A 23,481-nucleotide genomic window follows, 5' to 3' on the forward strand; every position below is an offset into this window, starting at 1 on the left:
TGTTGTCGGGATATATATTTCAATAGTTTTATTGTAATTTATTATGTATTTCCCGCTTTAGAGGTAAGAGAGAGAAAGATGCTATAAGAAAGAGTGAGACAGATGATACCGACCCTGCTCTCGAACCTTTGGCGCCATCTCTGTGAAAAGTGCTCAAACTGGTCGCACATGATTATCGACAGGGAAGTAAACTACTCAAGGACTACTAGCGCCATCTCTGCGAAGAATACTGAACCTAGTGCCCGACCAGTTTCAGCGCTCCTCTAAGAGATGGCGCTAGTAGTTCTTCAGTAGTTCACTTCCCTGTCGATAATCATGTGCGACCAGTTTGAGCACTTTCCACAGAGATGGCGCCAGGGGTTCGAGAGTAGGGTCGGTATGATCTGTCTCACTCTTTCCTATAGCTTTCTTATATATCTTTCTCTCTTTTATCTCTAAAGCGGAAAATATGCAATAAATTACAATAAAACAACAGAAATATGTATATGTATAAATAAATATATATATCTTTTTATTTTTTTTACTTTTGATATGAATAAAACATGTTTAATTTTCTAATTTTTTCGGACTAGAGAGAGGAAAAACTATATAATCGACTCGAAGATCATTTGTATAAACGTTGATGCTTCTGTATGATTATTTTGCACAAAGGATGAGACAACACAATACCATATCTTCTAGCAAGGCCTAATCTTATCAAAAGAAATAGGAGGGGAAAAAATAAAAAAAAGCAGGAATAACGTCATCCTATACGATATATTTTAGAGAAGCTTCTTCACTTGTGAATATTGTGAATTTTAAATGTGAATAAATTTAAATATGATAAAAGTCTATGATTAACAACTAAACCAATGAATGTTTTTCGCGTTATTCTTTCATGGTTACTGCAATCAGATGCAAAATGATTCGTTCTTCCATTTTTATGCAATGAATCTTAGTAGGCTGATTCGGTCGTCTTTTGCCAAGAATCGTAGTCAACTGACAAAATGATCCACTGAAGTGTTATACTTCTTATAAACATTAAAATGTTTATTTATTTGGTAGCTTCGGTAGCTGCATTGCTAATTATTTTTGGACTATTGCACATTACGTGTTTGTAAGTCACATAAACCGTCGTAAAAGTCACATTTCATGAAATTCCTCTCCATCGAAATATGTTTTTTATTTAGAAATGATGGATGGTTACAATCATCGATACGATATTCCCGGACCCTATGCAATGAATTAATATGCAGGCCCCCAATTCAAGCGACATTAAATAATGAAAACATCGATAATAGTTCGACACCTGAAAGACCTGCGACTTTAATTACCGAAAGAGCAGAGTATGGCGATTTTCCAGTACAGAAAACATCAAGTTTCAGTAATAAGGACGTGTCGTCGGGTGTCCGTTTGGTAGATACCAAAGGAAGCAAATCAAGAAACTTGGATCCATCACAGTGTTCGTTGGGAGATATATTATCAGAAGAAAAACCCGTTGCATTGCCTAGTACATATTTTAACTTTTTTATATTAATAATTTCAGCGATGGTTGTATAGTTTCAAAGTTAGTTGTAAAAAAAAAACTTATAGCGCCACTGGATATATGTTTAAACCGTTGCAGAAAGTAATGTAATGAATAAAATCACTAACATTTTATAGCCACAAGAACCTTTCAATCAGGAACAGCGCAACGTGATACTATTGAAACTGAACAGGAGACAAGGGAAAATCTATTTGGATCGTTAAAGAGTTCCATTGAATGGTCTGATTATCCATCTTCCCGATTAAGCACCAGGCAAAAGTATAATTTGTTCTTAAAAGAAACTCTGAAACAAAATGAGGCAAGGCAAAAATTGATGGACATCGAGAAACAAAATTTTAATGAATCATTGCAAATCGAAACGTAAGATAATCGTATAGATTCTTATGTTCACGAGATTTCATTAATTTAATATTTAATTGCAATGAGTCGTTTAAAATGAAATACGGTTTTGTTCGCAGAAAAGGGGAACTTCCGCCGTCGTCGGAAAACAAACCTGCACCAGAAGACATTTCTAAATAATTAAAATTGAATAATTTGTGAAATACATGTGTAAAAAATAAAATTATACCGTAGAAAAATACAAAAAATTATATTTTTGGTATTATTTTCATCGGTAAGAAGATAATGCATTCTTTAGGAAGAACAGTATTGCATCGCACGTATTCCTTAGCTTAAATGTCATTCAGATGTTTCTAGCACTTGAATTTATGTAAAGTTTTAGTTATCGACTAATTAAAGTTACTTTATTCCAATATACCACATACACAATGTAATACAATAAAAAAAGCAATTGGCAACATTCGTTTATTTAAGTTTTTGTATCATTGTATTACAATATATTAATGTTAATAATTTTCCAACATTCAATAGTGTTTAATGTCAAAAATAAGACCAATTTTTTCTGTTTTTTTCATAGGATTAAGCAATTCACTTAACACGTAGAAAAAAAGCTGTATAATAAACAGTTGTTATACATTTAAATATATTACTACACATATTTACACTTATATGATATTTTAATGTTTTCTATTTTGTATGTGGTCGTGCTTTTGCTTTTTGTCTAGAACATTGAGCATGACTATGAGCTCTTAAAGTGTTGAACACTTTATTGTTTAATTTGACATCAAATCCCCCTGTATCTCCTGTATGAATCCCCGGTGGAAACTGTAAAACTCTACAGGCATTTATCCTCGAGGACATCAACATATCATGCTTTGTAACAATTTGTGATCCTTCACCACCCATTTTTCTATATCCACAACGTGGTATCGAAGCATATTCCTTCTCTATGCTCTACAATACATTAAACGTATATATATTAAAATATTGAATAAAAAATTATATACATCTGTTTACCCTACCTCCCTCATAAATATCAGAACACTAATTTATTTTTAGGAAGACACAATTCTATTATGAAGCTACAGATTAATGACGAATTTAATTTCAATTTTTAAGTGTTTGGATATTTATGCATAGGGTAAAATGATTATACTCATATATATATATATGTATATTGGTCTTTCAAATATTTACTACAAATCTATCAAAATCCCTGTTTGTGTCTTCAATGTCTGTATCTTTCTCATCCTGATTATCACAGACAGAAGTCCGATAGTTTGTATAAGATATATTAACTGTAAAGAGTGAAAAAGCTTATAGAATTAAGAAATATGATCTGTTAATGAACATGAATTACCTTTAGCATCACGGTTAAATTTCTCCTCTGTGCGTTTCAACATTAAATCATATTCTTTATTAAACTGATCTTGCAACATATGTGCAATTACTTCGTCGTTATCAGTGTCGTTAGATTTGTGCATTGCACAATCCTGAAAGTTTTTATCATCTATTGTATCGACCTCATATTTTTTCAGTTCCCTAACAATGAGAAAGATATCATATCACATATGTATGCCACAGAAATATGCAAAATTGTATTACTTTTCTTGTAAACTGTTTGCGAGTTGTTCTGATGTTATCTCCAACAGACTAACAGGTCCTTCTATAGGTTGAATTTTCGCCCACGGAGTTGACATGCTTATGACTTAAATTACAATCCTAGAAAAATAAACAACGTTATATTTTCAAGATATACTCCCATTTTCTATCGCAAGATACATAAGGAACAGTAAGAAACAGTAAGGTTATCGGTTAGACTTAATATAGAAAAATTAAGTTTACATAAAATATAACAATATTAAACTGTAGCTAAATAAATTTCGAGATTGCTTTGCTTATTAGATATAATATCTGGAGATAATTGTAAGAAATAATTATTACGTGCAACGCTTTCTCAATATTTTGCAATTCATATTCTCCATGTAGAGAAGGACAAAACTGTTTTTATTGCTTTAAAATACAATATTTAGAAAGGATATATATTTATATTTATGTCTCAAAATGAAAACCAGAAGAAAAGAAAATACAATCTGATATACTATACCTTAAAATTAGAGTAAAAAAAAACAAATTTGGAAGACGGTAAGCAAACAATGGATAGAAACGACTGAAACCGCAGATATGTTACACAGTAGAAGCAACACCCAATATCATATCATTTCAGTGCTACCACCGACATTATCGACTCAGCACAAAATAAAACTTCACATAAGAATATGTGTCTGCATTTGTTTAATAAATTATATAAAAGAAGAAGGAAAAGGAGAACATTATTTATCACTCTATGTTACTTTTAGGCAAATTGTTTTATATTTTCTAGTACAATGTGTCTTGACATAACTAATCATAGCTACAGAAATAAGAAATATTATATTATAATACATATATATACATATATATTATTACTTTTTCAAATTACTTTTTGCATGTAATTTCATAAGTTCTACCATTTACCTTTAAAAGTTTGTTCCTCAAAGAAATTCATATTCTTCACCCTCCACTCCCCTCCCTTAAATAACTATATAAGTCATACCTGGAGCAAGTGTGGACTACTAAAGGGCCGCTTGAATTAATTTGTAGTTTCTTTCGTTGATCTCAACGTTATACTTTTATTTAAATTCAATTTTTCCAATCTTGACATTTACGATGCATTTAACTTGCTTATAGTTTCTTATCTACATACGTGGTTTTATATATGCCTTGATCTAGAAACAACTATGAATAAAATGTGAAGTCTCTGTGTATATTATGGGACGTGTGAAGATGGAAAAGTGAAGAAAAAAATAATAAAATTTTAAATATCGGATAGTGCTCCGAAATGAAATGAACGCGAGAGAGAGTGCTTGTTGGTTAGTAAGGATACACGAAGAAATGATGTATTTAAACAAGTTAATATGAACAAACTTATCTTTAATATTTATATCATTATATACACATATATATTATTTAGTACTATAATGACATAAATCTTTGACTTTTAGTTTAAAAAGTAATCCTGTAAAATCTTGCTAGAGATGATAATTGTTCCATTTTATATAAATTATAACCTATGAGAAACTAGGCAAGCAATGAAACAAGATGTTAACAAAACCATTACTAAATATTTAATTTAATTTAGAAGAGAGCAGAGCATAGCATATTATCAACATAATAATAATCTTTTTACATGTACCTTCTAAAATCAAATTAAATGAATTCATAATCTTATCGCATAACTTATTAAATTATGTATCTTATCTTTTGGTTGTGTTTCATTACAACATTTATGTACAGTGATATGAAAATTGATGTGTTCAATGTGCATTTTATAATAACACCAAGTGGAACTTGGGTGTTCTAGCACGCAGTCTAAACCTACATTTTGGTTGACCAAAGCAAGATTTAAGCTATCATTCGTGCTCTTGATTGGAGCCCATTAATTGTAGTGAAGGTGCCATGAAGTAAAATCAAAGGATGATGATGGGCGATCAGTTTCGTAGCAAAGTGGAGCAGTACTCACCAAAGTCTTCACCCAGGGGTGCACGTTCCCCTGTTGTCTCGCGTCAAGATTCAACAGGGACTCTCAAAACCACCATTTCCCTGGGCAAGAATCCTTCTATTGTCCATAGTGGACCATTTTATTTGATGAAGGAACCCCCTGGTAAAATATATTTATATTATTGCAAATAATGCAAACTACCGTGCGTACTTACAAATGAAACAAATATATGTACGTAATATTTCTTTTAAATTTTTAGGAGAAAGTGAACTAACTGGGGCAACAAACTTAATGGCCTATTATGGCCTGGAACATTCTTATAGTAAATTTAGTGGAAAGAAACCCAAAGAACAACTTTCTTCATTTTTACCTAATTTGCCTGGAATTATAGATAGACCTGGTCATTTGGATAATAGGTACATTAATACGAGTCAATTTTAATCCATTATATCGGTTGTTATGTACGTAGAATTTTAAATTCATTGTTACAACTCTTTGTTTTAGTTCATTAAGATCTGTGATCGAAAAACCACCAATAGGAGGGAAAGATTTGGTACCATTGACCAGTGTTCAGTTAGCTGGTTTTCGTCTACATCCTGGTCCTGTAAGTAAACACGATTACATCGTATAAATTACTGCTATACGATAAAATTGGAATAGTTAACAAAATTTAAATTCTATATATATTCTTGCAGCTGCCGGAACAGTATCGTTATGTTAATCAAGCTCCACAGCGAAAACATAAAAACAAACACAAAAAACATAAACATAAACCAGGAGAAGTGCCTAGCGGGCAAGAAACGGCAACAACAGAGATCGGTGGCCCAGATACCCACGAGAAAAAGCATAAAAAACAGAAAAGGCACGACGAAGAAAAAGAAGCTAGGAAAAAACGTAAGAAAGAGAAGAAAAGGAAAAAGCAGAAACACAGTCCTGAACATAGCGGCGGTTTAACACCATCTCAGCATTCCAATTCGTGATCTTCAATTTCACCTTTTCTGTTTGTATCTAACTTTTGACCTGACATCCGTACGTTTTTGTAGAAACAATTTCATCTTTCTTTCTGGTTAAGAATATGTACGTGTAGAGATGACCATTGTAAGGAATGTACATTATGTAAAAAACGCTGTATTTCTTTTTTCTACTTTTCGATCAAAGTTCTGTTTTTCGATTATTTGGAAATCCTGTTGTAACATCTATTTAACTTCCATTGCTCACATTTTTTTTTTACAAAGTATAGTTCCAATCGACATCCGATCTTTTTGCAAGGCAAAGCTCATTATTGTTTTATTGTTGTTAAAGTTTAAAACCTTTTTTTATAAAACTATATACTATTAACCTGTACTATAGAATCGATGATGTAATAACATATTTATATTTACGCGTATACAAACGAAAGGATATACATATGCTACCTACAATATATACACTATTCAGCTCATCAAAGTTAATAATTTTTTACAAGTAGAGTGAAAAATTTCATAACTTTATAAATATAAATAAATTTATTACCTTGGTCAGTTGATAAAGCATAGATATTGACCGACAAGTAGAGCGAACGCAATGTATTACCGTTGATGTAAATATTATGTATCAAAGAAGGGAGAAATGAAAGGATGATGTTTTTTACCACGATTCTTAAAATGCAATGAGATTTGTCCAGAATCGAAACCAAAATCGTGCATTATAAACTAAAAACTTAAAGTAAATGTAATATTACGATATGAAATTAATAAAACGAGGAAATTATAAAGTATAACGATGACCGTTTTGCTTTTACCTTTTTCGTGAGATTAAATAGTCAGTTCTTTAATGAAATCTTGCGCTTTTTTTATGGAAACTAAAATCTGACACGAATTGCGTTTATTAACGATTTTAAATTGGAGTTCGCGAGTATTACCACCATGGTCAATTGATGCTTTAAAATTAATGTGGCTGACAACGCCACCTAATATAGGGAACTTCCGTTCTTTATAGTCAATATCCGGTAGTGAAACGCCGAGTTCTACCATTGAACACGGATCGTTCGGATTCGCCGTTGGAAAATCACTCCATTCCCGCCATTACGTGCTTTTTCTACCGTGTAGCAGCTTGATTACCGGAGGAAGGCACGATGACGGACACCCGTAAGTAAAAAACTTCATAATTTTTTATTTAAACCTGTAATTTCCTTTATCCTCGTGGGAAATTGATTTTTATCGAGCTGGAAGAACGAGTTATTCAATCGAAAATTTTCCTAGCTAATACGCCTCGCTATAATTCGTTCGGCATCGTCACATTTGCAAATCATTTTTACAATCATTTCAATTCAATTGCAATCTATTACCAGCTCGCTGTTACTTTCAACTGTATTTCAAAATACAACAATTACATAAAGTACTGTAAAAGAATAGATTAGAATATAGATTGCGACGGCGTTCATCTCCATCGTACATCTTCGCGTAAATTTATTGATCGGTATTTCAAGTATCTTCGTGTCCTACTTTTTTTTTTTTTTTTCTTTAACTCCATTTCGTACAATTTGTTTTTTAATTATTATTGCAGCACTTTTCAGTTTCAGATAATATACGAGTTCTTTTCTATCATTTAATTATTATCGCGTATATTAACTCGAGTATCCTTTCTTTTATGTAATAATTAAATATTTTCCACTAGGTATCTTTCATCGGTATTTAATGTCTCTTCTAAATGTTTTAGAGTATTCAAATTATCAACAACAGGGGTACAATCAGTACAGTCAGCCACCACCTTCTAGTGGTCAGGATACTTCGTATCCACCACCTTCTAGCGGTGGTGGCGGTGGCTACAATCAATATAGTCAACCACCACCAACTAGTGGAAGCAGTTATGGCAGTTACAACAGTTACAATTCCAGCGGTGGCCCAGACTACAATCAATCACCGAATCAAAACAATTACAACCAAAACAGTTACGGCAGTGGAGGTGCTTCTGGAACTAGTGGTAGTAGTGGTTATGGTGGTGGCAGTTATGGACACGGAGGAGGAGGCAGTGGAGGCTATAATCGTAATAGCTCCGGCGGAGGCTATGGTGGAGGTATAACATTTAAAAACTGCATACAATTCAAGACGCGAGTAATATTTTACACGTGCAAATATGTTTCTAGGTCAAGGAGGAGGTGGTGGCAGTAGATACGGCGATCGCGGGGGATACAATGACCGCTCCGGCGGTAGTTACAAGTAAGTTAATTTCTCTTATTATTTATGTATATGTATATATATATATAATGAAGCGAAAAACAGTTATAAGGCCAATAAAAAGAAAAAAAGAAAAAAAAAAGAGTTCGATATGTCAACAATATTAATCAATGAAGAAGGTAAATACGTTCATTGAAGTAATCAAGGTATGAAATGAAATTCCTTATGACAGTAATGAAAATTCTTGTTGTCTCTTTGCAAATGGTTTTATGCCCATTGGGTGTTAATATGTTTGAAGTGTGCCTACAGGTTTTAACGCACAGGTATAACTGGTAAAGGTAAAAACAGGTTGTATATGACAAATGACGTGAAATGGTTAAAATGTCTGGTATATACTGAGTATATATATTATTACAGCAAGTGATAATATAATGCGCATACATAAAGGTTTTATATTGATTATACCTGTAAAGCGGTTTATACTGCCACTGTGGCCACTGTTGTCTGAGTAATACTACCGTAGGGTTATTTAAATCGACTAGACAATCAAAAGACGTTTAAAAGTTTCTTATACGAGACTTCCAATCTATGTAGCAAGCAATTTCTATGTTGGAGTTTCAGTGAATGTATTGATGTTTCTTTCATATATTTTGTCCGTTTTTTTTGTAGTAGGGTATTAATATTGTACTAACATCATAAATATTCTCTTTCAATATAATTAAAAATTTTTTACTCCAATCTATACATTACTGGGTTTATCATAGATATATATATATGTATATTTATATACATACATGTAAATATATGTATGTGTTTCGAATATCAATCTCTTATCAATCAATTTTCGAATATAAGATTTTCACGTATCTGACATGAACAGCATAATTATTTATATAAGATTGTCTTGACCAATTTATTTTTCGCAGTTATTAATAATAGCTGCGTGAACGATAAAAGAGAATTATTTAATTCTCGTAATTTTTATACTACCCCTACGCACGATACACATAGGTAATCTTTGCATGCCAGACGTGACGGACAAACTTGACGTAAATACGTGACTTATATTTAGTGTTAAGTAATATAGTGACTACAGACATTTAGACAGTAGGTACATCAAGAAGGGAAGTGGCGAGCAGCATTTGATTCGCCATGCATCGATCGATCGATCAGTCTGTCCATGAGTCAACTCATTGGTATATCTGCTTCTGTGTTTTAGCAGTGGCGGTGGCCGTGGTGGTTATAACAAAGGTAAATGCACCAGACTGTCTGTACTAGTCTGGTGCTATTCAAGCTTTCACTCTAATATTAAAAATCTAAATACTCGGTTACTGGAATTATATGAAAGGGCTGCTATGCAACATTATTAGGGGTCAATTTGTCTCTGGCAATTAATACTTGACCAGAAGTCGATAATATAATTTTTTTTTTTTTTAAATGAGTAAATACTGGGATGATATTACTGTAGCACCATACAGAGGGTACTTTGATCACCAATTGCTTTTTTCAAATATAAATGCATATAAATTTTTTACATGTTTCTACATGTTGCGCTATTTATGCTGATAGTATAAATAACATTACTCCTTATATAAACTGTTGTATAAATTACATTAAGTAACTCTGTATTTCGAGTATGAATGCGCTGTGCGCTTGTTCAATCATTTGATTTCATTTCTTCACATATAGGAACATGAAAAATGGAATGTTAGTCGAACCCTTGTGTTTATTCTTAAGCATCTATCGTATTCGAATATTCTGAAACATGTCCTTGGTTAATATTAAACATAAAAGGCAGCTGGTGAGCTAAATATCTACCTATCCTGAATCGATCAAAGCTTCCCCAAAAATATAACATAGGGAAATGGTGAAGAGTAAAAAAATGTTGCAGCCCTTTTGTATGTTAAGCTGCAACCTTGTGTTCTCTAAATATTGTTATACGCTACTAAGAACGTTAGGCCAATGAGTACTAATACTTTCGTTACTCCGCGCGGATCGGACAAAAGAAAAACACCTCTAAATCAATAATTTTATATAAGTGTATTCTATAAATATATATCAAACAAATATATGTATATATATATATACACACACATACACACACACATATATTATAACTAATAGAGGTGCAAGAAATCAACAAATTAAGAGTTACCTCGATCAATAAGAAAAGGGTAGGACACTTGTTAGTAGCAAGACAAAATTTGTGTATTCACAAGCAGATAAAAGAAGATACTAAGCTCAAAATAATTGTATGATCCAAAAAAAAAACATACAATTGAATTAAAAACTTTCTGGTCTACGTAAAATTGCGGAAGAAATTTCTTTTCACTCGGTAATATGTTTTTTGGATAATGGTTATTAAAAAGAACGAAAGTTCTTACAGTTTTGTCGTTAGCATAAGTAATAACTTCTGAATGTATATTGGTAATACTTTACGAAGTGTATGACGAACGAAATATTTAATTAGTGCTTAGGTTTAGTTATTACTTTAAAATTGCCTAAAGTACAAGCTATGGATACATTGGGGTGTGGTATTTGTATGAATTTTTCTTTTAACCGAGAAAGGAAACGATAGAATAAAATTCCAAATGGTTTCGAGAATTCTATTCCTCCAAGGTGTACAATGCGTTTTGTTCGTTGTTTTTTCACCCGATACAAACGTTTTCCACTTGTTAGCTTAGACTTGAGTAGGTTTAGGGATAGTAGATTTGCAAGTATTATTCCTTACCTGAAGGAGTATCGTGCCAGACGAAGTATTAACTCCTATTATATTACAGGGGGCTACGGTGACCGTGGTGGTGGCAACGATGGAATGGTTACACAAGAGGATACTATTTTTGTATCCGGTATGGATCCTACGATTTCAGAAGAAGAGATTTGTCAACACTTTGGAGCTATTGGTATAATCAAAGTATGTCACTTTATCAAAACAAACATGACTCATACCTTTTAGGAATAGATTTACGATTCTAACTTTCTCGAATGTGTACAGCATGATAAGCGGACAGGGAAGCCAAAAGTATGGATGTATAAAGATAAAAACACCGGTAAATCTAAAGGTGAAGCCACCGTAACTTACGATGACCAAAATGCTGCGCGTTCTGCAATAGATTGGTTCGACGGAAAGGAGTTTAAAGGACGAACTATAAAAGTACAAATTGCTCAGCACAAAAGCAACTGGCAGGGCAACCGTAGCGGTGGAAGCCGTGGTGGCGGTGGTCGTGGTCGAGGAGGCGGAGGTTTTGGAAGCCGCGGTGGTGGTGGTGACAGAGATGATCATCATCGTGGTGGTGGTGGTGGCGGCGACGACCGACGGGATGGAGGTGGTCGCGGAGGTGATTGGAGGTACTGTTTACATTTTATTATCAGTAATATACAACTGAAATATATTAATACGTACCGTATTTGTTGATCATTGAATAGATGTCCGAATCCAGAATGTGGAAATACAAATTTCGCTTGGAGGGATCAATGTAATCTCTGCAAAAGTCTAAAACCAGAAGGTGCTGGCGGTAGCAGCGGTGGCGGTGGCGGTGGCGGCGGTGGTGGTGGTGGCGGTGGTGGTGGAAGAGGAGGCAGCCGAGGTGGCGGCGATCGAGGTGGTCGAGGAGGCTTCAGAAGCGATAGGGGTGGCCGAGGAGGCGACAGAGGTGGTCGAGGCGGTTTCCGTGGCGGTGACAGGGGAGGAAGAGGTGGCCGAGGTGGACCTATGAGAGGGGGTGGCGGGTTAGTTTCTATATCGATCAAGTATTATTAAGAACGTCAGACGGAAAGTAAGAAATAATTAATCTTTTTCTTCTTATATTTTCAGCCGTGGAGATAGAGATAGGGATCGTCAACGTCCTTATTAAATGTAATTTAAAAAGTGACTGATAAATCACTTACTGACGTATTGTACACATTTTGTACACAATCTCTCAACGTATGTATATTTTTCACAACACAGAAGTCATATGTATTACACTCCATTATCATCGATCTGTTTCTCTCGTATATTTTTTTTATATTTACCAAGATTCATGCGTGACGCGTAATTTTTGTGTTTTATATAACGCATGTAAATGATAATCATACGTGTAAAGTTACATTTTAATAAATAAGACTTTAACCCTGTAATGGCTAAATCTTGGTTCATGATGTCTCTTATTGCATCGGTATTAAAAGTACATTACTGCTTAATTAAAAAAGGAACCTAGGAACGCTGGGAAATTTTGTTTATTGAAAGATAAAAATATAGTACAATAAATTTGTCTATTCATATAAATCTAATGTATAATCGATAATTGAAAGAAAAAAGTGGTAACTAAGTAATTCAAAATAAATACATGGCGTCTTTACAGCTAATATCCGCCTAAAAATTTTCTGATGTAATTGGTAAGTAATATATCATTTATATATATATATATATAAATTTCATTTTATCATAGTAAATATATATGGATAGATTAGATGAAGACCTCTAATTCATGGATTTACTCGAATGGTATGATATTTTACAGCTTCTTTCGCTCTCGACTTAATCTCTGCGTTTACGTTGTTCTTTTGATATTTCCTACAAGTAATAAGTATTAGTAAACTTAGATTCAATATTTAGATTACCATTATCATTCTTTATTTCTAATTCTTACTTTTTGCGTGAGAATTATAAGGAGACAGCGGAAAATACCGACGAAGTCCATAAATAGATCCAAGGAGTGCAAGATGAAATCTTTGCTACCCGTATAATATTTTTCAATTATTAATTGAGTATCATAAATAACAAAACCACACATCAGGAACAGTCCTACATATAAGTGGGTTTGGTAAAAGATGGGCCAGCGTAAAAACAAGTTTACAAATGAAAGCAAAGCCATGGCATTTAGCAAGGTAATTAAGGTGCCCCCGAGGTACAACCAACGCCCTCTTGCGGCCAAAAGAGAAGAAATGCTGAATGATACAAATACAACAGATGTTCCTAAAAAAAAAATACTTACATTATTAAAATTAATAACAATAAATACATTTCAATCTTTCCAAGTACTGTTATTTTCTGTTACAAAGTATTGAATTTAAGTTTAGTAAGAAAAAAATGTGTATAATTTACCTGTCAGCGCGGTTACTACAATACTTGGATTAACGCTCACAACCAATTGAAGTAAAGGACCTAGACCAATCCCAAACAAAAATGCAAATCCCAAGAGATAGCTAAGCCGTAACTTTTGATTTTTTCCATTATCTGGTGTAGTTATTAAAGCAAGAAGTAGAACCACCGTTCCTATGGTTGTCAACAGATTAGCCGACAGGAATTCTGAAAATATGTGAACATACGCTCCTGCGGCTGCAGACATTGTCGACATAGATAAACACCCGTAGACATTCTTCAAGTGTTGTCTAACGGGTGCATCCCTGGAATAAAGAAGATTTCTATTGTCTTTTATGCGCTTAAAGCTTGCAGATCTATAAGAGAAACTGTTTATCTTTAATGGGACAAGCCGATAATTAGCTTAAACGCGATTAAAATTTCAGAAAATAAGGAAAGTGTAAGAGTATAAGAACGTGTCGGCCATTAATAAAATCATAGAAAACGTGGAATTACGAGTTTGCGAGTGCAACCAGGCTCGATGTACTTTTAACGCGTCATGCATACTACGCTTGCAAATGAAAAGTTTGACTACATAAAATATTCAGATTAATGAAGTTCTAGAATGTACGTATAAGTCCGAAGGCCACGCAATATATGCACCAACGACACGTAGATAAAAAAAAAACGCTTATCATGATAAATAATATTATTCGCAGGTACATCGAGCAGGAGATTTAACGGTTTTTACAACGCGAAACGTTCTTGTTGGCAAATCTTTAGTTACATCATCGCAAATCATTGCCCCTTCGCAATTGAGATATAAATAAAAGTAACAAAATACCGGGAATCTGGCGAATGATAAAAAGCAAGAAATAACGTCTCCGCGTTATCGGTAACATAATCGTTTCGATACAGAATTCTTGCCGTTCGCTGGAGAGAAAAAAAAAAGAAATACTCACAGTTTGTTGGTGAAGGAATTTACAAATGTGTTTAACACCGCAGCCATAATTTCGTTGCACGATCTCGTAAATCGCTCTGCAATTAACACAATCTACCGAACACTGTTGTTTTCGAGCACTGTTCTTATAGAAAACCAGAATAATCATGAACCCTTGAAGTAATCCCCTTTCCGTGGACACGTCAGTAATATTTCTGTGCGTAAATTTCGTTGACACTCCCGATTGGTCGACGTGCCCCTTGAAATTTTACGGAACGTCAGCTTTCACGTGACAATGACAGAGAATAAATTGTACCGTGAATTGGATAAGGAAAAGAGAAAACTTTGACGAGCGGCGGCGCTATCTGTACGAGAGACTTCTAAGCTCTAACTTTCACATAGCTGCTGCGCAGATAACGACTATTTCTACTGATAATTATCGTCAATTTGTTTTTGACAATTAAACAATTTTTTTAGAATAAACTCTCCTCGATATCCTTTTACCTTGAGCCACGATTGATATAGAACATATGATTAAGCTTTCTGTTTAACGCTGTTAATAATTGTAGTCTGGCACAATTATTAATAGTATTGTAATGAGTGACACGATTTTTATCCCGTCGTCCATATTGTTTTGAAACATTAGTAAATGGAAAATTGTATTTCGTGTAATTTGAAATCATGAAAGAAATGTTGACAAATCAACCGAGTTCAGGATATGGTAACTATTTCGTAAATAATAATGGCGATGCGAACAGTAATAATACAACCGATAATAATGCAAGAAGGTATGCCGTGCTTAGTACAGACTGGATATCTGCGATTGGAGAAGAATTGGGGATGCACCCACTGCCAGAGTCTTTACTGGAAAGACTTGCAGAGGATGCTTCCTATCGACTCAGAGAAGTTCTGCATGTACATAAAATCACTATTTTCTTTAGTCTGAAAACGAACATGCTTAACTGTGTAATGAAAATGAATAAAATTAATTTCCCAGAAATGTGTAACGAGACTAAAACATAGCAAGAGAAAACGTTTAACATCCATAGATGTAAACGCTGTGATCACAAATTTATGCGACGTAGATCCCATATTAGGTGCACCTGAATCAATGCCAGAATATCATACAGAAGCAAAAGTTTTTGTTCCCAATGAACGTATCGTCAATCTAATACAAAAGATAAATGATCCTTTTAATGTATCGCAAACTAACGTACCCTTTATTCAAGGTATATTTTTATTATTTTCTTTGTCTCAGTCAAACAGTGATATTATTTACAACTTAACGGCATTACTGTATTTCTTTGCAGAATCAGAAATATGCGATGGAAGGCTTACAGAAGCACGCAACAATTATGCGAAACGTGCACTGAAAACATTATTTAATGGGTCACAAAAAACATTTCAGGTAAAATAAGTCAGAAGGATATAATGTTCCTTATGAACATTGCAATGTATACAATTTACAGGTTTTGATTAACGACTGTGCTACCAATTCTTACTTGAGTGGTGAAGGTGTGATAGATAAATTGATGTTTATCGCTAGGTCCATGGTGATTTCAAATAATGCACAATATACAAGGGTATCCACAAGAATATGCCAACTTATTATAGCAATCGCTAGCAATAGCGAAGCTGTTTATCCACATTACTTAACTTCGGTAATATTCTTGAGTAAGATCATGTCAATTATAGCAATTGATCTAATGGGAATCTTAATGTTCTTCATTCTAGGTAGACAAACTAACCGAATTACTGTTGGAATTACTTCTAGGACAAACTTTTATCAATCCAACCCTTGAGGTACTTTTTAAAGAGTGTGTGCTAAAACTAATGCTCCGTTGGCCATCGATTGCTGATAAGTAAGTAAATTTGCGGTCAATTATAAATACTATTTGAGCTTTAATTCCTCGCGATATTCAGTTCGCAACATGTTTATCGTTAACAGGTATATTCCTGCGTTAGAGAACGTACTTTTGAGGGAGGAAAAACAAAATATGGATGTTAATAAGAAAAGAACAATGGCAATGGAACTACTAGCCAGTGTTCAGCCTTTAATATTTTTTCAACAAGAATTAGAATCTCCGCTTTCTGTGCATACTATTTTACAATTTTCACCACCTGGCACTGTGCTGTGGCAAAAAATAGCTGTAAGCAGACATTGAAACATATTTCTTCTACATCATTTTCCTCAATAATAATATGCATTTAATTGCAGCTTGCTATTTGTGCCCTTATAAAGTCACAAGCTCATACCTTACATATTGAAACATTTATGGAACACTATGGGGATTCTTTATTACCATATTTACCAATTCCTTACAAGAGCAAAGTGAGTGAATATAAAAAACCTACCTCCCTTCCTATTATTATAAAAAGTAAGATAAAGTACGTCAACGTTAGACCTGTGATAAGTAACCGTTTATTGTGGGATCGGCAAACAGCCTTCCCTGACTCTACATTACGCGGTCCTCGACGAGAGATAAGGTGTGTAGTTACAAATATTTCATTTAATTTCATAAAAAAGGACTTTGAACTTCCCTTATTTAAACTATCTATTCAAATGAAGTCGAGGAACTAATTTTTTATATTTCGATACAATTCTAGATTCGCATTCGCCGGTGGACGACCCGTACCTTCCAGTAATTTAAGACGAGTTAGTTTAAGAGCAAATTATCAAATTTTAAGAAGCGAACTTCAAGCCACGCTCGCTCTTGTTGCGTCGCGTAGATTACTAGTACTTAAGGATAAAAAGAAAAGGCCTTTTGATACTTACAATCTAATTTATGGTTATTTGTGAATTTGCATTCTACATGTCACGGATGTTATGCATCTACAAGCGTATAATTAATTTAGTTAATTTTTCTACCTTTACATTGTGACTGCTTTATAATACAAACAAAATTATTATTTTTTTAAAGGATTTTTGTTTTATTTTAAAATACATGCATACGTATTAATTTCAATATTTTCTCGTTAAAACGGAAAAATATTATTTGGTGTTAGAGTACATTTTTATAACAATGTATTCTGCACATTGTTACGAAGTTTAACAAGGTGTATTTATTAAACTAATAATAATATAGAGACTGAAACAATGGCTGACCTTACCAAAGGGATTAATTACTCTCGTTAAAGACAGTCCTGCAGTCCTTGCGGTAATTCCGTGTGTGGCAATATATGGGAATTAATCAAACATGTAGGCCGGGTGTGCATCCGTATTAGTAACTGAAATATATATTTTTAGTATCAATATTACTCTGAAGAGTCGGGGGAACTCTCATCATGTTTCCCCCATCTCTCATTCACTTTTCAATGCTACGACACTTTTTAAATAGATACCACGGTAAGTCGTCGCCGACTCAAAATTCCATTTTTATAGAAAAACAAGCCAGAGTCCGTTTGAATCGTATATACCTTCTTCTAAAAGAAACATTTTTTTGAGTATTAAAATTTGTTATACTTAGACACTGCGTAAAAATACGAACCGTATCGAAGTACATTAAGCAATTTTTATCGTTTTTGTTTTTTCTAAGGGCGATATAGCGCTGCTTCAATAAATTGTTATTGTTATTGTTATTGTCATTATTACAATTAATGTCTGTACATGGTCTTGAAAAATAATCAGAGCTGTTCTTAAATTCTGTAACATTGCACTTTAATTGATACTTCAGGTTTTTAAATCCTTCTTGTCTAATTTTTAAGTGATGTATATTTTCCAGAACTTTCAATTGTTTTTTTGAACCATTAATTTTATTCTCCGAATAACATTCATTTAAATTTTCATTTGTATCAATATCGCTGATATCTTCCTCAATTACAGGATTAGATCCATTTATTTCGTTATTCTCGAGAGAAACAGAACTGATTATAAACACATCATCATCATCTTCGGAAGTATTTGATTTGTTTAGGTCGCAATCAAGTATACTTTTAACAGACGTAACATTTTCGTCCGTTCTACATTCATTTTGTATTTCAAACTTAATCGTTAAACACTTTGAAATAGTTGGTATAGTTTTTTTACATCCTGTAAAAAAAGTTCTAGACAAATAAGAAAAAATATATGTACGAAATATGATGCTTACTATGCCTTATCCAAAATGTTTGTATTTTATTAGCATAACTGATTAGATAATTCCTTCTGTAAGATTCTAATTTAATGAATATAGATTCCGTTAAAAATATCAATTGTTTTCCAAAATGAACCAACGAATCCAGTTCTTTTTTAGGTACAATCGATTCCAGGATCAATTTACATTTATCAGGATTGATTGTTTCTGTTAACAAACATTATCAATCTTATTGAAAATAAATAATCTATTTAAAATGTTCATATTACTTGCCTGTGTTCCTCTTGGAGTAGCGATAATAAAAGTCTTTATAACTTAGGCGAATAGAATATTTACACTTAACCAAGGGTAGAAGATCGAAAATGCCGGTACAAGCTAATTGCTTCTGAAAATCTTTTCGATCCCATTTACCATTTATTGATCGTCTGAAAATAATGTCAAATATAGATATTAAATGGAAGAAAATTACTTAACAAAACAACTGTAAAAACGTATACTGTTTTATATTCAATTACTTTGGTTTAACGCATTGTACGTAATGCAAATCACATTTACTTAGCTCTTCAATAACAGTATCCATACTGTATTTAAATTTAGCTAACATTGTGCTTTTTTTTGTAAATGTTTTAACAGTATGCGATTGTTGTTTTTCCTCGATATTGATTAAGGAACGAAGGAATTTATTTGTACTTGTATTAAAAATCAGAAATATTTCATCCGGAATCTATATGAAATCAAAAGAATTGTTAAGAGCGTTTATTTTAAATTGTTGGGAATATTTAATACCTTATCTACGTTTTTAGACAATATATCTTCGATGGAATACGCAACAGGACCAGAATAATGTTCCACAACGAAATTTCCATCTTTTTCTCTTAAAAATTTTCTTTGCGTATTACACAAATTGCTGCACGCTGATTGTATTATTGTTGAGATATTAATTGCTACAGGCGATTGACAAGCCTAGAAGAAAAAAATCGCAATATTTGTACAACGATAATTTTACGAGATAATTAAACATCAAGTATTCTACATACATCGTTCAAAGTCAAAAATAAATTTTTTTCGATCACGTGTAGACGTTCTTTATACAAACTGGTAGTATGCAGAGGACTATAAATTTCAATAAAACCTTCCTCCATCAAATCGTTACGACTTCTTTCCACATACGTCTCTATGAAATAATGTTGCAGTCTCTCGTTAGCATAATTTACGCAAAGCTGTTCTATTTCATTTTTCTTGAAAGCTTCGAAACCGAAAATATCCAATATGCCTAAGGAGGATATACGTATAATTAAATAAATTTTCAATGAAGAATTTGATTGCACAACGTACCAAGCCATTGCGTGTATTCTTGTTTGGGAGATAAAGTATTTTTTGTATAATTTAAGATACAATGAAAAAGTAGATCGTAGATATGTCTTATTATGCTGTGTAGTCTGTTGCGGCATGCATCGACAGTGAGTAAGTATCGATGATAAGGTGTACATTTTCGCCAAGTACTTCGCGGATTTATAAGAATAGTAGTGAGCAATTCTACTATAACATCTTCAGTCAAACAACTAAGAATACAAGTACTTCTCAGAGCCTTCTTGGATTCTACAAATAAGTCTGTATAAAATTCCCCGTTCTCTTGTTACATACGCGGAGCAATTACAATTACAACATACTATTATTATTAAGATCAATCGCACAAGCTTCACCATTTTTTACAAATTTAATATTTCCCATATGGATCAATAAAGCTAAAATTTGAAATATATGCGACTTCTGATCAGTCTTGATCTCTAATATGTCCAATGCCTTCAGAGTGTCTTGGAAACCTTCTTGGAAATATTTCCTTTTATTACAATCTACAACGTTTAATATATCATAATATTCATCTTTAGACAGGTGGAAAGCTTCAAGTTCCGTATACGACATTCCAAATATCATCTGAAATATATTTTTGTTTAGTTATAGACGTATACTGTTCTAGAAGCATACAAGACAAATAAAACAAACCTGATAGAAAATTTGAAAATTATTTGAGCCTTTCGTTACTCTACTTCTTTCCAAAAGAAACGAATTAATAGTTGCACCAGAGATAGTATCACCTACATAATGAAGTTTCACAAGTTGACCATGCCTCGAGCTTACTTCGTTCTTTTCGGTGCACGCAGTCGTAAAAGCAGTTATCAAACGACAAGCGTCCGTAACTCTTAGCATGATGTTGTACGTACAATCCCCATGAGAGGATTGTACTGAACTTATGTTAATGTTACTCAAAAATTCTAAGCATTTGGAGGCATTGTACGTTTTACCTGTTCCAGTTTGTCCACTTATGACAACTACCTTGATTTCATGTATTAGTAAATTCAATGTAATAATAATAAGTTCGATATATATTCATGAATGGAGTTGGTTTGTCATTTAATCGTTAGTTAAAGGTTTTACCTGACAACTTCGTCCAAGCTGTTTTGTGAGATTGTAATGTGCCTTGTACGCCACGGTAAATATGTGGGGACTTGTTTCGTAAAAACCATCAGACACGTTAACATGTTTATCGAAGTTTGAAGAACTGTAGAAGTAAGACGTAGATGCTTCATTGTTAGGATTTAATGTCAAAAGTAGCGGGCCCACCCATGTATAAATTTGACCACGTTGTAATCTTTCCAAAAGGAAATCTGTAACTATAACACACATTATTTATGAAATAAGCGTTACATTTGATCACACAATAAGTTTCAAAGTAAAAGCCTAGATTTATGCATAGTATAGCAAATGCATACATACTAATATCTTCGTTTTCGGGTAAAGCACTTAGATCGTCTATCACATCCCATCCAGCTGCTAAAATCGGTTGCTGCAATACACATAACGTATAAAAAACTTATGAAAACAGATCAGTTTTTATATAAGTAACAATAAGTAAACCTTTGTTGTTGCAGACATAGTTTTTCGTATCAGTGAATTATAACGGACAAGAGTACACGAGATGATCTGACTATTTGATAAAGTTCGATCATTTGAAAATGAATATTTACACTTTGAAGGTCAAAACAGTTCACATACATACACGTGTCTGTTAGTCCCCGCATTTTTCAAAATGTGAAGGCTATATTGATAAACTGATGGTAGCTTTTTGTGCCATGAAAAGAATGAAGTTAAAATCATATCGAATGTTTTTAATCTATTATTATAAACAAATGAAATCATATGAATCTCTTTATTCAAGTACATTAAAAAATTATGTTACAATCTTTTTCAAAAGTGTAATCTTAAAATCATATGCTATTCAAAAAGAAAAACAGAATTTTTATAATTTTCGATTAATTAAGGACACTTCTCGCCCATTGCTTGAAGAAATTTTTTACTATCTTCAATTAATTTTTCCAAACGTTCTTTAGTTGCCGAGGTTTGTTTCTGAGTTAGTTTGCGTTTTGCGGATTCAATTGCCACTCGATAACCGGTAATGTTGCGGAAAACTTTAATATGTCTGTCTCCAGCAACTAAGACGTATTCTCCAACAGCATCAAAAGCTAGGCATGTAATAGGTCCTGCAATAAAATGTTTTTAATTATTTTATTCTGAAACTTTGGCAACATAGGTATTCAGCCTACTAAGGCTATTACTACTATTTAAGTATTACTACTAGATGGAAACAGATACGTCGGCTTATAATAGTTACGCAATGTAATGAAAAAATACCTATAAAAATATCTTCGATGGTATAATCCAACAAGCCAGTAATTGTAGAATAAAAGCTTAATGACGATCCATGAGCTATCGCCAAAACTTCGTTATTAGGAGATAGCGCAATATTTGCTGTTGTAGTATTTTCCCATGGTCCAGTTTGAAGCAAATGAGGATCTTCTCCTTTCTCAAATTCAACTATAAATGTAGAAATGAACGCATGCTTATTAAGTAATAAGATTCAAGAAGACAAATTTATTTTACGACGAAAATGATTTAGAATATTACTTTTTATGTCATACAAACGGTAGGTTCCATCTTTCGATACAGTGGCCACGTTACTACTATCAGCGCTAAAAGTAAAATCAAGTATTCCAGACGAGTGGCCGGCGAGGTCAAATGCTTTTGCCACTTGCTTAAAATCACCAGATTTAGTGAATACCACTTCCCACACGTTTACATCCGGTGTAAATCCTATATAAAAAAATGTAATTGAGATAATTTCGTAGCTTAATTAAATTAAATATTTCTAAAATTACCAGATGTGCTAACGAAACGTCCACAAGGTGATACTCGAGCCCGATAAGTTGATCCTAGATGTAGCTCTACGGTTGTAAGTATCTGCCCTTTAAGATCCCATATCACAAGATCGTTTGTTTTACTGCATGTAATGATATATTTTCCTGTACTCGCAATATCCATGCCAACAACATCTTCGGTATGTCGCTGAAAAATTAATAATCGACTTAAACTATGAAGTTTGTGTTGAAGAAATAATACGGCAAATCGTTAAGATATATACCTTTGGAAATTCTAAAGCTTTAGTTGCAGAAGCTAAGGTCCCATCTGGTTTTTTAGTAATTTTGTAAACTTCGATGATATTTGCTACAGCCTTATGTATGAGAAAAGCCTTGCCATCGGGTGACCAACGTACTAAAGTCGCATGATCGAATTCTATGTTGATCCGTAGTGATCTCTTCTCTTTTATTGTCAGTTCTTTTGTACACCATAATAAAACAGTCCTATCTGAAAAATAAAAATTAGTCCTATGTCAATACTATTATTTTCCTACTAGGCTTGTACCTAATTTTCTTTTTGCATTTAATAGGTTTATGTCCATTCTTATAGAAGACCTGAAATAATCTTAACAAGAATTAGATTGGATATGTAT

The 23,481-nt window shown here is 33.2% G+C and overlaps 7 protein-coding genes across 9 annotated transcripts in view; 3 read left to right on the forward strand and 4 right to left on the reverse strand.

Annotated features, from left to right (window-relative positions):
• Positions 1-913: 913 nt before the first annotated feature.
• On the forward strand, positions 914-2,226 carry LOC143423538 (uncharacterized). Its single transcript, XM_076894932.1, has 4 exons — positions 914-1,096; positions 1,170-1,489; positions 1,642-1,885; positions 1,984-2,226. The coding sequence occupies exons 1-4, from the start codon at positions 1,026-1,028 to the stop codon at positions 2,042-2,044; spliced, it is 696 nt and encodes a 231-aa protein (XP_076751047.1). The 5' UTR covers positions 914-1,025; the 3' UTR covers positions 2,045-2,226.
• A 254-nt stretch (positions 2,227-2,480) lies between these two features.
• Positions 2,481-4,099, reverse strand: LOC143428605 (serine/threonine-protein kinase RIO3). The gene is made up of 5 exons (XM_076903627.1): positions 3,972-4,099; positions 3,470-3,586; positions 3,225-3,406; positions 3,062-3,162; positions 2,481-2,818 (listed from the first exon to the last, which is right to left on the reverse strand). Exons 2-5 carry the CDS (start codon positions 3,562-3,564, stop codon positions 2,552-2,554), a joined length of 645 nt encoding a protein of 214 aa, XP_076759742.1. The 5' UTR covers positions 3,565-3,586; positions 3,972-4,099; the 3' UTR covers positions 2,481-2,551.
• Positions 4,100-4,533: 434 nt separating this feature from the next.
• Positions 4,534-12,679, forward strand: LOC143422481 (uncharacterized). The gene is made up of 20 exons (XM_076893195.1): positions 4,534-4,776; positions 5,268-5,567; positions 5,665-5,821; positions 5,910-6,009; positions 6,101-6,381; positions 6,478-6,594; positions 6,641-6,706; positions 6,756-6,869; positions 6,936-6,984; positions 7,198-7,205; positions 7,292-7,298; positions 7,363-7,464; positions 7,510-7,531; positions 8,103-8,459; positions 8,530-8,602; positions 9,780-9,811; positions 11,341-11,474; positions 11,556-11,908; positions 11,987-12,289; positions 12,375-12,679. The coding sequence occupies exons 2-20, from the start codon at positions 5,381-5,383 to the stop codon at positions 12,412-12,414; spliced, it is 2,502 nt and encodes an 833-aa protein (XP_076749310.1). The 5' UTR covers positions 4,534-4,776; positions 5,268-5,380; the 3' UTR covers positions 12,415-12,679.
• An 83-nt stretch (positions 12,680-12,762) lies between these two features.
• On the reverse strand, positions 12,763-14,803 carry Bi-1 (Bax Inhibitor-1). Its single transcript, XM_076896370.1, has 4 exons — positions 14,585-14,803; positions 13,647-13,948; positions 13,192-13,517; positions 12,763-13,115 (listed from the first exon to the last, which is right to left on the reverse strand). Exons 1-4 carry the CDS (start codon positions 14,629-14,631, stop codon positions 13,080-13,082), a joined length of 711 nt encoding a protein of 236 aa, XP_076752485.1. The 5' UTR covers positions 14,632-14,803; the 3' UTR covers positions 12,763-13,079.
• Positions 14,804-15,149: 346 nt separating this feature from the next.
• On the forward strand, positions 15,150-17,550 carry LOC143424337 (uncharacterized). 3 transcript variants are annotated; one of them, XM_076896358.1, is made up of 9 exons: positions 15,151-15,283; positions 15,366-15,477; positions 15,560-15,791; positions 15,873-15,970; positions 16,032-16,223; positions 16,297-16,424; positions 16,511-16,712; positions 16,781-17,049; positions 17,170-17,550. In XM_076896358.1, exons 2-9 carry the CDS (start codon positions 15,403-15,405, stop codon positions 17,360-17,362), a joined length of 1,389 nt encoding a protein of 462 aa, XP_076752473.1. In that variant the 5' UTR covers positions 15,151-15,283; positions 15,366-15,402; the 3' UTR covers positions 17,363-17,550. The 3 variants fall into 3 exon arrangements, with proteins under 3 accessions (XP_076752456.1, XP_076752473.1, XP_076752464.1); XM_076896349.1 differs by having other exon boundaries at positions 15,152-15,283; positions 15,351-15,477; XM_076896341.1 differs by having other exon boundaries at positions 15,150-15,477.
• A 20-nt stretch (positions 17,551-17,570) lies between these two features.
• On the reverse strand, positions 17,571-21,715 carry LOC143422540 (unconventional myosin-XIX). The gene is made up of 14 exons (XM_076893315.1): positions 21,662-21,715; positions 21,411-21,480; positions 21,072-21,307; positions 20,640-20,969; positions 20,306-20,570; positions 19,971-20,234; positions 19,673-19,908; positions 19,422-19,598; positions 19,151-19,359; positions 18,909-19,060; positions 18,651-18,842; positions 18,051-18,592; positions 17,905-17,979; positions 17,571-17,790 (listed from the first exon to the last, which is right to left on the reverse strand). Exons 1-14 carry the CDS (start codon positions 21,713-21,715, stop codon positions 17,695-17,697), a joined length of 2,898 nt encoding a protein of 965 aa, XP_076749430.1. The 3' UTR covers positions 17,571-17,694.
• Positions 21,716-21,829: 114 nt separating this feature from the next.
• Positions 21,830-23,481, reverse strand: part of LOC143424282 (transducin beta-like protein 2) — a 38,631-nt gene continuing 36,979 nt past the window's right edge. Inside the window, exons 3-7 of the mRNA XM_076896284.1 lie at positions 23,113-23,336; positions 22,850-23,036; positions 22,599-22,784; positions 22,326-22,508; positions 21,830-22,174 (exon numbers count right to left, since the gene is read on the reverse strand). Of these exons, the coding sequence (XP_076752399.1) occupies positions 21,951-22,174; positions 22,326-22,508; positions 22,599-22,784; positions 22,850-23,036; positions 23,113-23,336 (1,004 nt within the window). The 3' untranslated portion in view covers positions 21,830-21,950. The remainder of the gene's footprint in view (positions 22,175-22,325; positions 22,509-22,598; positions 22,785-22,849; positions 23,037-23,112; positions 23,337-23,481) is intronic.

Source organism: Xylocopa sonorina, chromosome 1, assembly GCF_050948175.1.
Source record: "Xylocopa sonorina isolate GNS202 chromosome 1, iyXylSono1_principal, whole genome shotgun sequence".
Taxonomy (NCBI): domain Eukaryota; kingdom Metazoa; phylum Arthropoda; class Insecta; order Hymenoptera; family Apidae; genus Xylocopa; species Xylocopa sonorina.

Bases quoted from the DNA above. Each gene is read 5' to 3' on its own strand.
- LOC143423538 (XM_076894932.1), top strand. From the start codon at position 1,026: ATGTTTATTTATTTGGTAGCTTCGGTAGCTGCATTGCTAATTATTTTT. The intron at 1,097-1,169 runs GTAAGTCACATA...TTTTTTATTTAG, and splicing joins CTATTGCACATTACGTGTTT to AAATGATGGATGGTTACAAT. The intron at 1,886-1,983 runs GTAAGATAATCG...TTTTGTTCGCAG, and splicing joins GAATCATTGCAAATCGAAAC to AAAAGGGGAACTTCCGCCGT.
- LOC143428605 (XM_076903627.1), bottom strand. From the start codon at position 3,564: ATGTCAACTCCGTGGGCGAAAATTCAACCTATAGAAGGACCTGTTAGT. The intron at 3,407-3,469 runs GTAATACAATTT...TCTCATTGTTAG, and splicing joins GCAAACAGTTTACAAGAAAA to GGAACTGAAAAAATATGAGG. The intron at 3,163-3,224 runs GTAATTCATGTT...CACTCTTTACAG, and splicing joins ATTTAACCGTGATGCTAAAG to TTAATATATCTTATACAAAC.
- LOC143422481 (XM_076893195.1), top strand. From the start codon at position 5,381: ATGATGATGGGCGATCAGTTTCGTAGCAAAGTGGAGCAGTACTCACCA. The intron at 11,475-11,555 runs GTATGTCACTTT...GAATGTGTACAG, and splicing joins GAGCTATTGGTATAATCAAA to CATGATAAGCGGACAGGGAA. The intron at 12,290-12,374 runs GTTAGTTTCTAT...TTATATTTTCAG, and splicing joins CCTATGAGAGGGGGTGGCGG to CCGTGGAGATAGAGATAGGG.
- Bi-1 (XM_076896370.1), bottom strand. From the start codon at position 14,631: ATGGCTGCGGTGTTAAACACATTTGTAAATTCCTTCACCAACAAACT. The intron at 13,949-14,584 runs GTGAGTATTTCT...TCTTTATTCCAG, and splicing joins AATTCCTTCACCAACAAACT to GGATGCACCCGTTAGACAAC. The intron at 13,518-13,646 runs GTAAATTATACA...TTTTTTTTTTAG, and splicing joins TGTAGTAACCGCGCTGACAG to GAACATCTGTTGTATTTGTA.
- LOC143424337 (XM_076896341.1), top strand. From the start codon at position 15,244: ATGAAAGAAATGTTGACAAATCAACCGAGTTCAGGATATGGTAACTAT. The intron at 15,478-15,559 runs GTACATAAAATC...TTAATTTCCCAG, and splicing joins GACTCAGAGAAGTTCTGCAT to AAATGTGTAACGAGACTAAA. The intron at 16,713-16,780 runs GTAAGCAGACAT...ATTTAATTGCAG, and splicing joins TGCTGTGGCAAAAAATAGCT to CTTGCTATTTGTGCCCTTAT.
- LOC143422540 (XM_076893315.1), bottom strand. From the start codon at position 21,715: ATGCGGGGACTAACAGACACGTGTATGTATGTGAACTGTTTTGACCTT. The intron at 19,909-19,970 runs GTACGTTGTGCA...TATCCTCCTTAG, and splicing joins AGAATACACGCAATGGCTTG to GCATATTGGATATTTTCGGT. The intron at 18,843-18,908 runs GCAAGTAATATG...GTTTGTTAACAG, and splicing joins CTACTCCAAGAGGAACACAG to AAACAATCAATCCTGATAAA.